General features: G+C 45.1%; 1 protein-coding gene across 1 annotated transcript in view; it reads right to left on the bottom strand.

The window, feature by feature from the left end:
• The window catches only part of enc2 (ectodermal-neural cortex 2), a 30974-nt gene extending 18318 nt beyond the window's left edge, over window positions 1–12656 (bottom strand). The window contains exons 1-3 of the mRNA XM_069718620.1: window positions 12529–12656; window positions 1639–1883; window positions 1419–1524 (exon numbers count right to left, since the gene is read on the bottom strand). Coding sequence (XP_069574721.1) covers window positions 1419–1524; window positions 1639–1820 — 288 coding nt within the window. The 5' untranslated portion in view covers window positions 1821–1883; window positions 12529–12656. The remainder of the gene's footprint in view (window positions 1–1418; window positions 1525–1638; window positions 1884–12528) is intronic.

The raw sequence follows: 12656 nt of genomic DNA on the forward strand, positions 1-12656 counted from the left end.
GTTATTTAATTTAAACATATAAAAATGATGTGGTGGGCTTATATTTAATTCCCTTTTATTTTATTGCTCCAAAATGTTGCCAGTTAATATAAAACCAGGTATTTATTTTTAGCATTACACAAACTTTTCCAGTCTTTTGTTTCCCGTCCAAACCTTTATGTAATGTGTTGCTACCAAAAGTTTATAATGAGCACATATTTTTCATAAAACAATCAAATTTCTAAGTTTCAACATTTGACATGTTGTCCTTGGTCTACTTTCAAAACCGTGAGTCTACAATGATTTACAAATCATCACATTGCTTTTATTTAAGTTTTCCACAGCGTCACAACTTCTTTGGGAAACGTAGTTGTATTTTTAGCTGCGTTTGTTTGTTTGTTTGTTTACATCCTCATTAGCCATTGCATAGCAGCAGCTACTCTTCCTGAGGTCTTTATAATTTACATAGTAATAATACAAAGACACTTTATAACAACTCATTAAAAATACACAATCGGAACACATCGTTTCACCAACCAAATAAAAAAGTAAAAAGTAAATGCCACAAAGACAAAGACAATACAAAGGCCTGCTTGATTGAATCTACCGTGATAAACTAGATAAATATCATCATTTAACAGAAGACGCCCAATGGGACGCTTGCACACCCCAGAAAGTGGTGCTCTTTAGCATCTTTTTAAAACTATATCGATTATTTTGTTGTGTATTTTGTTTGTTGCACATATTTTACTTATTGACAGTGTTTCCCATTTTAGTTATGTATTTCTGGATGTGCTTGTCCCATAATAATTGTGTGTAATGAAGGCATGTGTAACGGGGTTAATAATGCTTCCACCGCATAAAGAGGTGCGTTTTCTGAAATGGTGTTCTGTCCCTTTAAGAGACGTCAGCGGCTGCCGTGAGGGAACGACGCTCGCTGCCTCATTCCAGTTCAACCTGTACATGAACACGTTTATCTCAACGTGCACAATTTGCTTTGGAGTTTGTTCAGTTTTGTCCATATTTTTTTTATTATGACTTTAATGCATACGCACCTACAAGAGTTTGGACGAGGACTTGTGCAACTGTAGTTTTGTATCCTCGTTAAGCGTCTTCTATTTCTAGCGCGATGCCTTTGTGAGGATCCACGTTCCACAGCAGCCACCGGACGCATTTGTGTTTTATGAAATTGTTGGCTGTAAGCCCTGTTCAACCTGCACACGAACGCCAATACAAATCAATCATTCCTGGTCTGCGGTGGTTTTAAAACAGCCACAGTGCAGGATCACACTCGAACCCGTTTGGTAACGAGATGTTTTGGTCAGAGTTTGAACACAAACTTAAAACTCTCTTTCTACCACGTGCTGAAACGCAACTCGTCGAACAGCATCGACACAACAGGAAGACGGGCGGGCGGTGCCCGGGAGCAGCGGCCGTACCTCCGGGTGGATGCTGTCGCTGAAGTTGACGTCGCTGTCCAGGCTTTCTCGTAACCCTCCGCTGAACATGGCCTCGAAGTAGCGACTGCATGCGGCGAGGACTGCCCTGCAGGACGCGAAAACACACAGCCGGCCGTCAGGCAGCGGAACGTCTGCAGGTCGCGGCAGCAGTCGGTGTGAAAAGGTATTTGCAGAGAAGCGTGTGGCTGCGACTCGTTACCTGTGGCAGGGGAAGGAGCGGTCGCCGGCCCACAGGGTGACGTCGGTGAACAGGCTCTGCTTCCTCATGGTGTTCAGGTGGGTCAGGACGCTGTCGGGATGCGACGGCTTGTGGAACAGCGAGATGTTCATGGAGCCCGTGCTGGTGCGGGATTTGCGGTTCTCGTGAACGGTCACCGACATGGCCGCTTTCGTTTGGCACTTCCGGGGAGTTGCAGGGGAAAAAAAAAAAAAAAATCTCTCCTCCTGTTCAACGGCAATGAGGGCAGAGAAAGAGAGAGAGAGAAAATATGTCACATCGAACCAGCAGGGAATATTCACCGCGCATGCATGTACGCATTTTAAATGGTCGACAACATGCTTGATCTACTTTCACAGTTGAACCTGGAAATCAGGGCGCAAAAAAAACCCAAAACTGAACTCTTAAGACACATTGACATGAAAGAACGGAAACATTCAGCGGTGTCTCAACAGTGCAGGTACTCGCATGTTAAATACTGTCAGGAAGAAAAAAATGCATGACTAATACTCGTGAATCAAGACTCTGCCCTATTTACTCTCAATTATACAATTATTCGATTAAAACATTTCCATCAAGACAAGAGTTACACGCTCAATGAATATAGTGTCAAACCAAAGCCAACGTTTACAGAAACAGTCATTAAAAACTTCAACCCTTCTGGTTTCAAACATCATTTGCAGAGATGTTCCCTTCAAAACCTGAAATATATATATATAAAAAAAAGTTCGCTCTGAATGAATCCAATATTTTTCCTTTTGGTAATAAAGAGCCGTTAATGTTGCCCTGTAGAAAACGGGCTCTAAAGATCTAAAGTCTCCAAAGGTTTTACTCACATGGCAAAACGATGGATGCAGGAAGTTTTCTGTCTCCCATGTCTCCCTCACCTGTGTCTGATCACAGCGGATCATCTGGATTTAAAACTTTGTAGGATTCCTATCCGTCCATATACGTTCACATATTAATCAGGACACGGCAGTGTTATTCTAATTCCTCTGAGCCTTTCTGGATGCGGATGTTTCAACTCTTTGACAAGCTATTAAAACCCTGCTGTGTTGTGTATCTACGGCGTCCAGATCCATCCGACCAGCCTGCACATGTACTTCACTGCTCACTCACCGAATGCACATGAACCAGATATCTACTGACACCGATGCATTTTCTAGATTTAATCATTACTGGCATCTGTATTGCCATTTAAATAATGCCAGTCCTTACTGAGGTCTCTGACTGTGCTCAGGGACAGCAGGTTGGAAGTGTAAAAACGGAGCACAACACCCGACAGACGATTTTCCGAGCTCAGTGCCGACTGATGGAAACTGGAAGAAAACGGGTTTGATAAGTTCCACATCTTGAGACGAGAAATGAAGGTGTGACCTCTGTAAATGAAGAGAAGACCAGCATACAGTCTGATACCGAGTGCAGTCAGTGACGCAGTTGTGATGATCAGCTGTCACAAATCTACCTGCTGACTCATAAACAGGAACAGGAATCATCTTCACAGCACCGATTAGCAGGAATGCCGTTTCAGCAGCCTCAACTCGGCTTTTGTGTGTGTGTGTGTGTGTGTGTGTGTGTGTGTGTGCGCGCATCAATCTACATTTGCTGATGTGCAGTTTTAGAGCAGAGCCACAGCAGATCAGTCACAGGGTGTAAAGAGTATGCGTGTGTGCACGTGTGTGTGTGTGTGTGTGTGTGTGTGTGTGTGCTTGGACTGTGCTGTGAATGTACAATGGATGAGCACATGCATGTGCATTCAGCTGCTGTGGACAGCAGAGCGCCAGCTTATTCATGCTTTTATGCCATCAGCCAATCACGTGACAGCAGTGCTCCAGACTTCCTGTTTTAACTGGTTGCACTTGTGCACCAAACTTTCTCGTACAGATGCACCTACATTTTTCAACACGCCGCTTGGTGCTGCAATAACCTATTTTCGCCTGGCGGCACTACTCCCATACACATTAGTAATTCAAAAAATAACTAATATATGTATGCAGTTAAACCCCAAAATATTCATACCCATGTAAGATTCATTTTTCAGTAAGTTTCATCATCTGTAAATGACTTAAACAAGTGACAAGAAGATTGGAACAGATGTTAATAATAAATCCGAAAATGTCCATGTTTTTTGATACACTTTTTTACTGAAATAGCAATGTCCAAAATTCTCAGCGTTCTTATCAACTATAAATTGAGAACAGCTCATATGCAGTAGTTTTCTTGGCCATTGCAAGTCATGGTTCAAACTAAAACACTGAGTGAGGAGCCCAGTGTGGCTGCTTTACATTATGGACATGATATTTTTTGTAGAAATGTAAAAAAAAAAAAAACACAACCAAGAAAATAGTTTTCATTTATATTTCTAGCACAATGTCTTAACATCATGTTTCACTTGTTTTTTTGCTCAAATTCACTCGTTATTAAAAAATTAGACATGGGTATGAATGGTTTTGGGTTTGACTGTGTGTGTGTATCCTCTCTAATCATTCAAATAACAACAGGCAGCGCATAATAACAACAACAAAAACATGACACTGTACCATACGCTGCCGTAGTTAGACAAGTTTGTAAATATGGACACATTCTTGAGTGTATCAGCTAAAAGCTGGCAATTCAAAGAAGGTTGTACAGAGCGGCTGCACGGGCACTCAGCGCGTTCAACACACAGGAACATCACGCACAAACTTTGGTTTGGCGTGTTTGTGCGCTGTTGCGTGTTCCTGTGTGTTGAACGCGAAAGGTTCCCTCTGTAGCGCGGAGTTCTCTCTGAACACTCGGTCCATCCATAATAGGACGTCGCCGAGGCGAGACGTAACACCTGTGTTTTGAAGGGACTGGGAGCTGACCCTCGCGAATCAAAATGACTTCACGATCGGTACTTCGCTTCCCCGAGAGCCAAAGATGGCCGTTTTTCTAGCCGACGTTCTTCTCCCCGAGATTCAGCTCCTGTTTCTCAGAGCGAACGCCTCGGCGTGGCGCCTCCATGTCAGCGATCACGTGTCGGGTCGGAGGCAGAAATCCGTGCGTGGAGGTGAAGCTAGGAGCTGGGAGAGAGGCGGAGACAGAGGAGAGCTTTTTTTTTCTTTCTACTTTACGAGACACAGAACTGGAATTCAAGCTTCTCCAGCAGTCTGTGAAACAGTATTTGACTAAACGACGTTGGCAGTTGGTTGCAATAATGTCCGATACAATACTGGCAGCTTCCACGATTACTAAACTTGCTTTGCTGGTGATGAATATGAATTCAAATATAAACTTTTCATCTAACTGTGACACGTTTAATATATTGTACATAAATATATCATTGCCAATAGAATTAGGAGTCCTGATCTCGTTCCACAAAGAGTCCCAGAGAAGCTGAGTGTCTGCGATAGCCGTCCCACGAGTCTCCGCTGTGACGAGCAGCTGATTGCAGTGCAGAACTGATCCAATTAGCTAAAAGATGAAACCGTCAGTCCGGCTCAACGCTGTAGAAACACCCGGCAGCCCAGAGACACAGCTGGACGTCTTCAAATGGCTCCTTTTGTTAACTTAAATAAAAACAGCTGTGTTGTACAACCCCGTTGTCCCACTGTGTTAACCTCAATAAAACCAGAATGTGATTATCTGAGAATCATATAAACCCATGTTAAAATTCAAAATAGACCAAACACAAAGTATCAAATGTTGAAACTGAGAAATGTTATTGTTTTCTGAAAGAAAAAAAAAAAAATAAAAATGCTCATTTTGAATTTGACGGCAGCAACTTGCTTTCAGAAAAAAAGTCGGGCAACGAAAGACTGGAAACGTTGTGTAACGCCCCCCAAAAAACTAACAACTGTTGGAACATCTCAGCTGGAACTGTAGTCAAAGTCCTTGCTGATTAATAATTCCCGAATTGATGAAGTGAATATTTTGACATGCAAACTCTCATATACCACGGGTCCTGCTATCCCGCTGTCGGGGACCCCTGGTGGCGAAAATGGACTAATGAAAAAAAACAAAAAAAAACAAAGAAAAGTTCATTAGTGCCACATAATTAAAATTAAATTCATCAACAAGCTGACAACAACTGGTACAACAAACTATTCTGACAGGAAGTGTTTGGATCACAAGAAGTACTCAACTGAAGCCTCAAACTGTTCCCAATGACAAATACACATACTGTTACACCGCCAGCTCACACACACACACACACACACACACACACACACACACACACACACACACACACACACACACACACACACACACACACACACACACACACACACACACACACACACACACCTATCTGGCAGTAGCACAGCTCACCAGTAGAATATCAACAGAGCCGCTGAATAGACGGAGTCCTTTAAAGAGACGAGCCTTGTTTACCCACAGCTAGCATAGCTGCACTGCTGAACCTGTTGCCCCGGGCCACTCAGAGAGTGTGTGTGACACTCAGAGAGTGTGTGTGACACTCAGAGAGTGTGTGTGACACTCAGAGTGTGTGTGTGAAAGAGAGAGAGTAAGTGATTTATTTCTGGAGAACATTTCAAACCGTTTTTAAGAAAGAAAACGCTGTTTCCCGTTTCCACTCGTGGACCAGAGGCCCGGACTCCACAAAATAAGATTTACGGTTATCGAGGCAACTTCAGGTTTAACTGGAGGTTTTCAGGACTACTAAACCGGTTCATTTCTTACCAGGATACATCGCCATGGTAACTGATGCTGCAGAGCATTTCAAGATTACATTTATGTTCAAGATAACAGATCGAAACGCACAAAAGCACTGATCAATCAGGTCTCTCTGAAAATGTCTTCACCAATCGGAGAAGATCTCGCGGAGCGAGACGGACCTCTGAGGACGACCTCTGAGGACAGACCTCTGAGGGGCGGGACGGACCTGGGAGGCTGTGGCTCAGACAGTAGAGTGGGTTGAACACTAATTGGAAGGTTGGTGGTTCGATCCCCAGCTCCTCCTGTCCACATGCCTAAGTGTCCTTGAGCAAGACACTGAGCCCTAAGTTGTTCCCGATGGTGTGTGAATGTTCTCCCAATGGTGTGTGAATGTTCTCCCGATGGTGTACCATCGCTGTGTGTATGTTCTCCCGATGGTGTACCATCGCTGTGTGTATGTTCTCCCGATGGTGTACCATCGGTGTGTGTGTACCATCGCTGTGTGTATGTTCTCCCGATGGTGTACCATCGGTGTGTGTATGTTCTCCCGATGGTGAACCATCGCTGTGTGTATGTTCTCCTGATGGTGTACCATCGCTGTGTGTATGTTCTCCCGATGGTGTACCATCGCTGTGTGTGTATGTGAACCATCGCTGTGTGTGTCCCGATGTTCTCCCGATGGTGAACCATCGCTGTGTGTATGTTCTCCCGATGGTGTACCATCGCTGTGTGTATGTTCTCCCGATGGTGAACCATCGCTGTGTGTATGTTCTCCCGATGGTGAACCATCGCTGTGTGTATGTTCTCCCGATGGTGAACCATCGCTGTGTGTATGTTCTCCCGATGGTGAACCATCGCTGTGTGAATGTTCTCCCGATGGTGAACCATCGCTGTGTGTGTTCTGAACCATCGCTGTGTGAATGTTCTCCCGATGGTGAACCATCGCTGTGTGTATGTTCTCCCGATGGTGAACCATCGGTGTGTGTATGTTCTCCCGATGGTGAACCATCGGTGTGTGTATGTTCTCCCGATGGTGAACCATCGCTGTGTGTATGTTCTCCCGATGGTGAACCATCGCTGTGTGTGAACCATCGCTGTGTGTATGTTCTCCCGATGGTGAACCATCGATGGTGAACCATCGCTGTGTGAATGCGATGGTGAACCATGTGTGTATGTTCTCCCGATGGTGAACCATCGCTGTGTGTATGTTCTCCCGATGGTGAACCATCGCTGTGTGTGTGTATCGGTGTGTGTTCTCCCGATGGTGATGGTGAACCATCGGTGTGTGAATGTTCTCCCGATGGTGAACCATCGCTGTGTGTATGTTCTCCCGATGGTGAACCATCGCTGTGTGTATGTTCTCCCGATGGTGAACCATCGCTGTGTGTATGTTCTCCCGATGGTGAACCATCGCTGTGTGAATGTTCTCCTGATGGTGTACCATCGCTGTGTGAATGTTCTCCTGATGGTGTACCATCGCTGTGTGTATGTTCTCCTGATGGTGAACCATCGCTGTGTGAATGTTCTCCTGATGGCAGCACTTTGCATGGTGATCCGTCTCATTAGTGTGTGAATGGGAAAACCATGTTAAAGCGCTTTGAGACCGAAAGGTGATAAAACTATACAAGTACGGACCATTTACCTCTGAGGGGCGAGACGGACCTCTGAGGGGAGGTGCTGCTTTCAGATGGATTATCTCTTTAACTTCCTTCCTCGTATTTTTCAAACACGACAGTTTAGTTTGGTTCTGAATTATGTCGCTCTGATATCAGTACACCTGTCTGTGTTTGTGATTGGTCGGATGCTGCAAACTCCTCTTGAATGTGAAACTCCGAGTTGACGTCGTTGTTAACCAGCTTTGTGTGACCGCTTAGTGCAACCTGGTTTGTTAGGTTGTGATCAAAAAGAGACGGCGAAGATTTGAAGTAAACGCTCGCACACTCTGAACGAACAAGGTCTGGTTTCAGCCGGCGGGAGGCGAAGCGCGGCGGGTTGGCTGATAAGAAGAGTAATCACAGTTTTAGTGAGCACATGTCGAACAGCGCTGACCGGCTCGTCATGCACTTCAGAGTGCAGCGCGACACGCCGGTGCTAAAACCAGACATGAAGACCTGAAAAGAGCAGTGATCCACAGGGAAGCAGTCCGCAGTCCCTCTGCACCCTGACCGGAGACAAAGTCCTGCAGGCTTAGCAGAGGTCAGTCGAAGCAGCCCTGCAGCCCCGATTCACATGCTGCAGTCCATTCTGTAAACGCTGAGTCAGCTAACCTGGATAACAGCCAGCCACCGACGAGCACGTGAGGCAGAGGCAACTAAAAACCGAGACATTCGGGGCTGTAGATCCAGAGTGACAACACCGTTCATTGACCTGATCCAGAAGACGCCCAGCAGTCAGCTGAGAGACGGAAATACAACTTACAAACACAGAAAACCTGGTCAGAGGTTTGGGGACCAATAACCTCCGGATCTTCTGATCCCGAGTATTGCGACGAGAGTGGAAGCTGCTCTGAAATGACTGCAACATTTATCGTCTTTCCTTTCTGTCCGACGGCTTTACGTCACTGAGGTTTCCTTCTTCTTCTACAACATTAACGGTGCACGAAGACTCCAGCTACACAACCCTAACATTCACTTTAACAGCAGACACAGTCCATCCAACAGCTCACACGGACTTAAACATACATTTTAACGCTTAAATCCAACATAGTTGCAGAGTTTACATTCATTCTTGTTTTTTCGAGTATCATGAAATATTTGGTGACTGATCTGAAATTTCAGTGCTGATGGAGATGAGGATCAGTGTTGGGCTGATCCAGGCTTATTTCAAATGATTGTTTATTGGCCAATAGAAACCCGATCTAAACGTGACCCTGTATTAATCGGACTCGGCTGTGTGCTGACTGCAGCCTGGCAAAGTTCAAAGAGCCACTTAGCTTTCCAAAATCCATTACTTCTCCTCGCCATTTCTCATAAGCAAAGATCAGAGTAGAAACATTCAGGAAGCAGCTTCCCATCTGAGCAGCTGATCGCTGCAGTTTAGGATAACTTAGCCGTCACTAATGAGCCCTGATTAACCTGATAATGGATCCAGATCTAATCGGGTTGATGTTGGTTTGTGTCTCTGGAAGTAAAGACGCATTACTCTGTAACACTGCTGTGTTTCTGTAACAGAGTTATCCTCTCCAGCAATCTCCAACTTTTCACATGTCAATAATTTAGGCTGATTGGCTCGATAGGTTTAAACCTGGACCTTTTGTAAATGAATCAACTGGCTCGTGAGAATAAGGGTTACTAACGAGTGTCTGGGCTGAGCATCGAGTATCGGGCAGGATGTCTCACTGTGTGGAAGAGACTGGGATCAGTCTTTTATGTGGAAGGTGCCCAACGGGCTCTGCAGCACCACCATTAAAAACAACCCAGCGTTCCAATATCAACACCATCGTACTATTTAGTACGCCAGAAAAATATTCATTACGTCCCGGTACATAGTATGTTAAACGTAGGATGCCAAAAGTACCAGGATGTCCTCCTACGTCCGCTCGTATTTTGCAGTCTGCAGGTCAGCATGCTACTACGGATATGACAAAGAGGGTCAAAGTTCAAGGCACATTTTTATGATGAAGTAGTATGTCCCCACTTGTACACATACTGCGTCCAACAGTAGGTACTTTGTGAGTGTAGCTGCAGAACGTACGAAAAGTAAAAAAAAAAAAAAAAAAGAAAGAGTATGCGATTCAGAACGCAGGAAAAGTGTCTGGAGGGAGATGAGTGGAAGACTTTGGAGTACAAAGGTGTTTCTGAAACACATTTGTATGTAAATCTGTGTCTTCCTTTTCCTTAAAATCATGTCTCTGAACATTCACCATGTTGTGAGGATAATTGGACAAAAAGGATTCAGTGTTAGCAGCAGAAGACATAATGTTATGAAGTCCGGCGTTGGTTCTGAGGTACTGGGACTTCCTTCACAAAATGTTTGTGAATTCAACATCAGGTATTTAACGCCTGAACAGTTTATGATGTTGGATATGAACTTCACTGCTGCAATCATCAAAACAGAAGGAGCGGACTTCACCTCTCCTCTGATACGATGCAAAATACTCAACTCTGTTATGGTTCAAAGTAAAATGGTCGCCACAAAGCATTTCTGTGACGCTCCATTTCTATTTGATTTCTTTTGTGAGTGTTCACATTTTAACTTGACATTTCCACGGCACTTCAGCATTTTCATCAAATGTTCTCCGAGCCGCGTCCGACAAGTGTTTTAAGTGTGCACACCGAACGCAGCCCGGCCTCTCCAACGGTTTTACTTTCTCTGTAATGGCCTCGGAGGTTATGACATGTGGGATTTTCAAACGATCAATAATTCAGAGCATCTCAACACTTGATGCTTCACTGAAGGTCAGAGCCAAAAAAAGGTTCAGTTAAACGCGCTCCGGCGCACAAACACAAGCGGGAAAAAAACAAAACAACCCAAACTAACAGACTGACAAAATAGTAAGAGAGGCATCGAGTGCAGCCAGCAGGGATCACGTCTTCTCTCACAATCACACCAGTTCCTCCAAACGTGTTGGAATCACCGCTATACTGATAACGGAGCAATGATCCACCCACCTGCACGACACGGGCCTTAAAACAAACACACCCTTTGTGCCGTAGCTAACAGCAGGCTGTAAACACTGCAGCTGCTGCATGACATTTTAATTACAGGTGAAGTAACCTGTGAAATTAGAGATCAGAAGGTAAAGCAGCGAGTTCTGATTATTCAAGCAACCCGCTGCTTTAGAGAGTCGCTCCAAACCTTCGAGCCTGCGGTCCCGTGACATCCACGTAACTCACACCAGCCACCATTTTCACAACCAAACATTTATTTTTTTATACATGTCCAGAGTGTGAATGAAGAAATGAAGAAGACAGAAGAGAAGCAGCAGTAAAAGACACAAACATGGCGAAAGAAAAAGAAAGCTGCGAGTCATTTAAAGGAAAAGATGAAGGCCGAGCAGAAACAAAACCGATCCGGCAGTCAGCTGAGAGACAGAAATACGACTCACTAAATTCTTCTGAATCCTAATAACTCACAGGAGCAGAGGGGAAGATTTATCGTCTTTCCTTTCCGTCCGACGGCTGTTTACATCATTGAGGCAATCAAATATTGCTCGTTTTCCATCGACAAGTCAACCGGGCTTTATGAGACACACAATGGTGGGGTCCAGTGGCCCCTGAGGGCCCCACTGAAGAGGATGAACACTTTATTTATTTTACCACTGACACACACACACACACACTTTCCACTGCTGTACTTACTGATCTGCTTGTTTAGCTCAGACAACTAATCAATGGAGCGGTTGACTTCCTGAGGGCCGACAGTCTGTCACAGGACTTTTTCTCGCAGGAGAGTCTGCAGACTCTCATGTCCATAACAAGTGTTCAAAAACACGTACGGTAAATCAAATTAGGAACACGCAGAAAATAAAAAGACTACAGACGGAATCAAACACATAGAAATAAATCATTTCCTTCATCAACCTGAAGGTTGGATCAGTCAGTCAACATCAAATCTGTGTGTGTGTGTGTGTGTGTGTGTGTGTGTGTGTGTGTGTGTGTGTGTGTGTGTGTAAGGTTTAAAGGTGTGTGCAGCTTAAATCACGTGCATGTCGATCCAACGTGAAATAATCACGGCTGCCCGGGAATACAAAAGGAGACCTGCACTGACTGACCGGAAATAATCAAAACAATGAACATTTGGAGTCTTTGTAAAGAGGTGTTGGGGAGAACTGGGAGGCCACTGGAAACCAGCGATCGGCCTTCCGGCTAATTAGTGAGGAACTTGCTCCCATTGAGGTGAACTGGTCCCACAACACCGGGTTGTGATCCGGGACTTGACGCCGGATGCTGAGCCGGCCTCGGGGCCACTACGGGACCGCTGCGCCCGGCTCGGAGCGGCTCGGAGCGGCTCGGTCCGGGATTAAAAACAAAGAAAAAGGAAACAACTAAGTTGAGGTGGAAACGCTTTACTGTAAACAGGGCTGAGCCAAAGCTTCACACACACACACACACACACACACACACACACACACACACACACACACACACACACACACACACACACACACACACACACACACACACACACACCGTGGTCTGAGGAGCTGTAACTAACGCGGTAAGTTCGCTCCTTTCTGTGACAGACAGCTTCACTGCTTCTCTAACACGAACACACCAACTCTGTACTCACTTTTCAGACAGATGCCGACGGGAAGTTGAATCCACAAAACGAACAGCGGCCGCTCCTTCACAAAAACATCACATTTCGGTGACAATAGCCCGAGTATTTCTGCTCATCGATGCCCGTCTGGCTGCCTG

This window comes from Brachyistius frenatus, unplaced genomic scaffold (genome assembly GCF_029030835.1).
Source record: "Brachyistius frenatus isolate BFR_SWC_R1_liver_20210118 unplaced genomic scaffold, ASM2903083v1 Contig_194, whole genome shotgun sequence".
NCBI lineage: Eukaryota > Metazoa > Chordata > Actinopteri > Embiotocidae > Brachyistius > Brachyistius frenatus.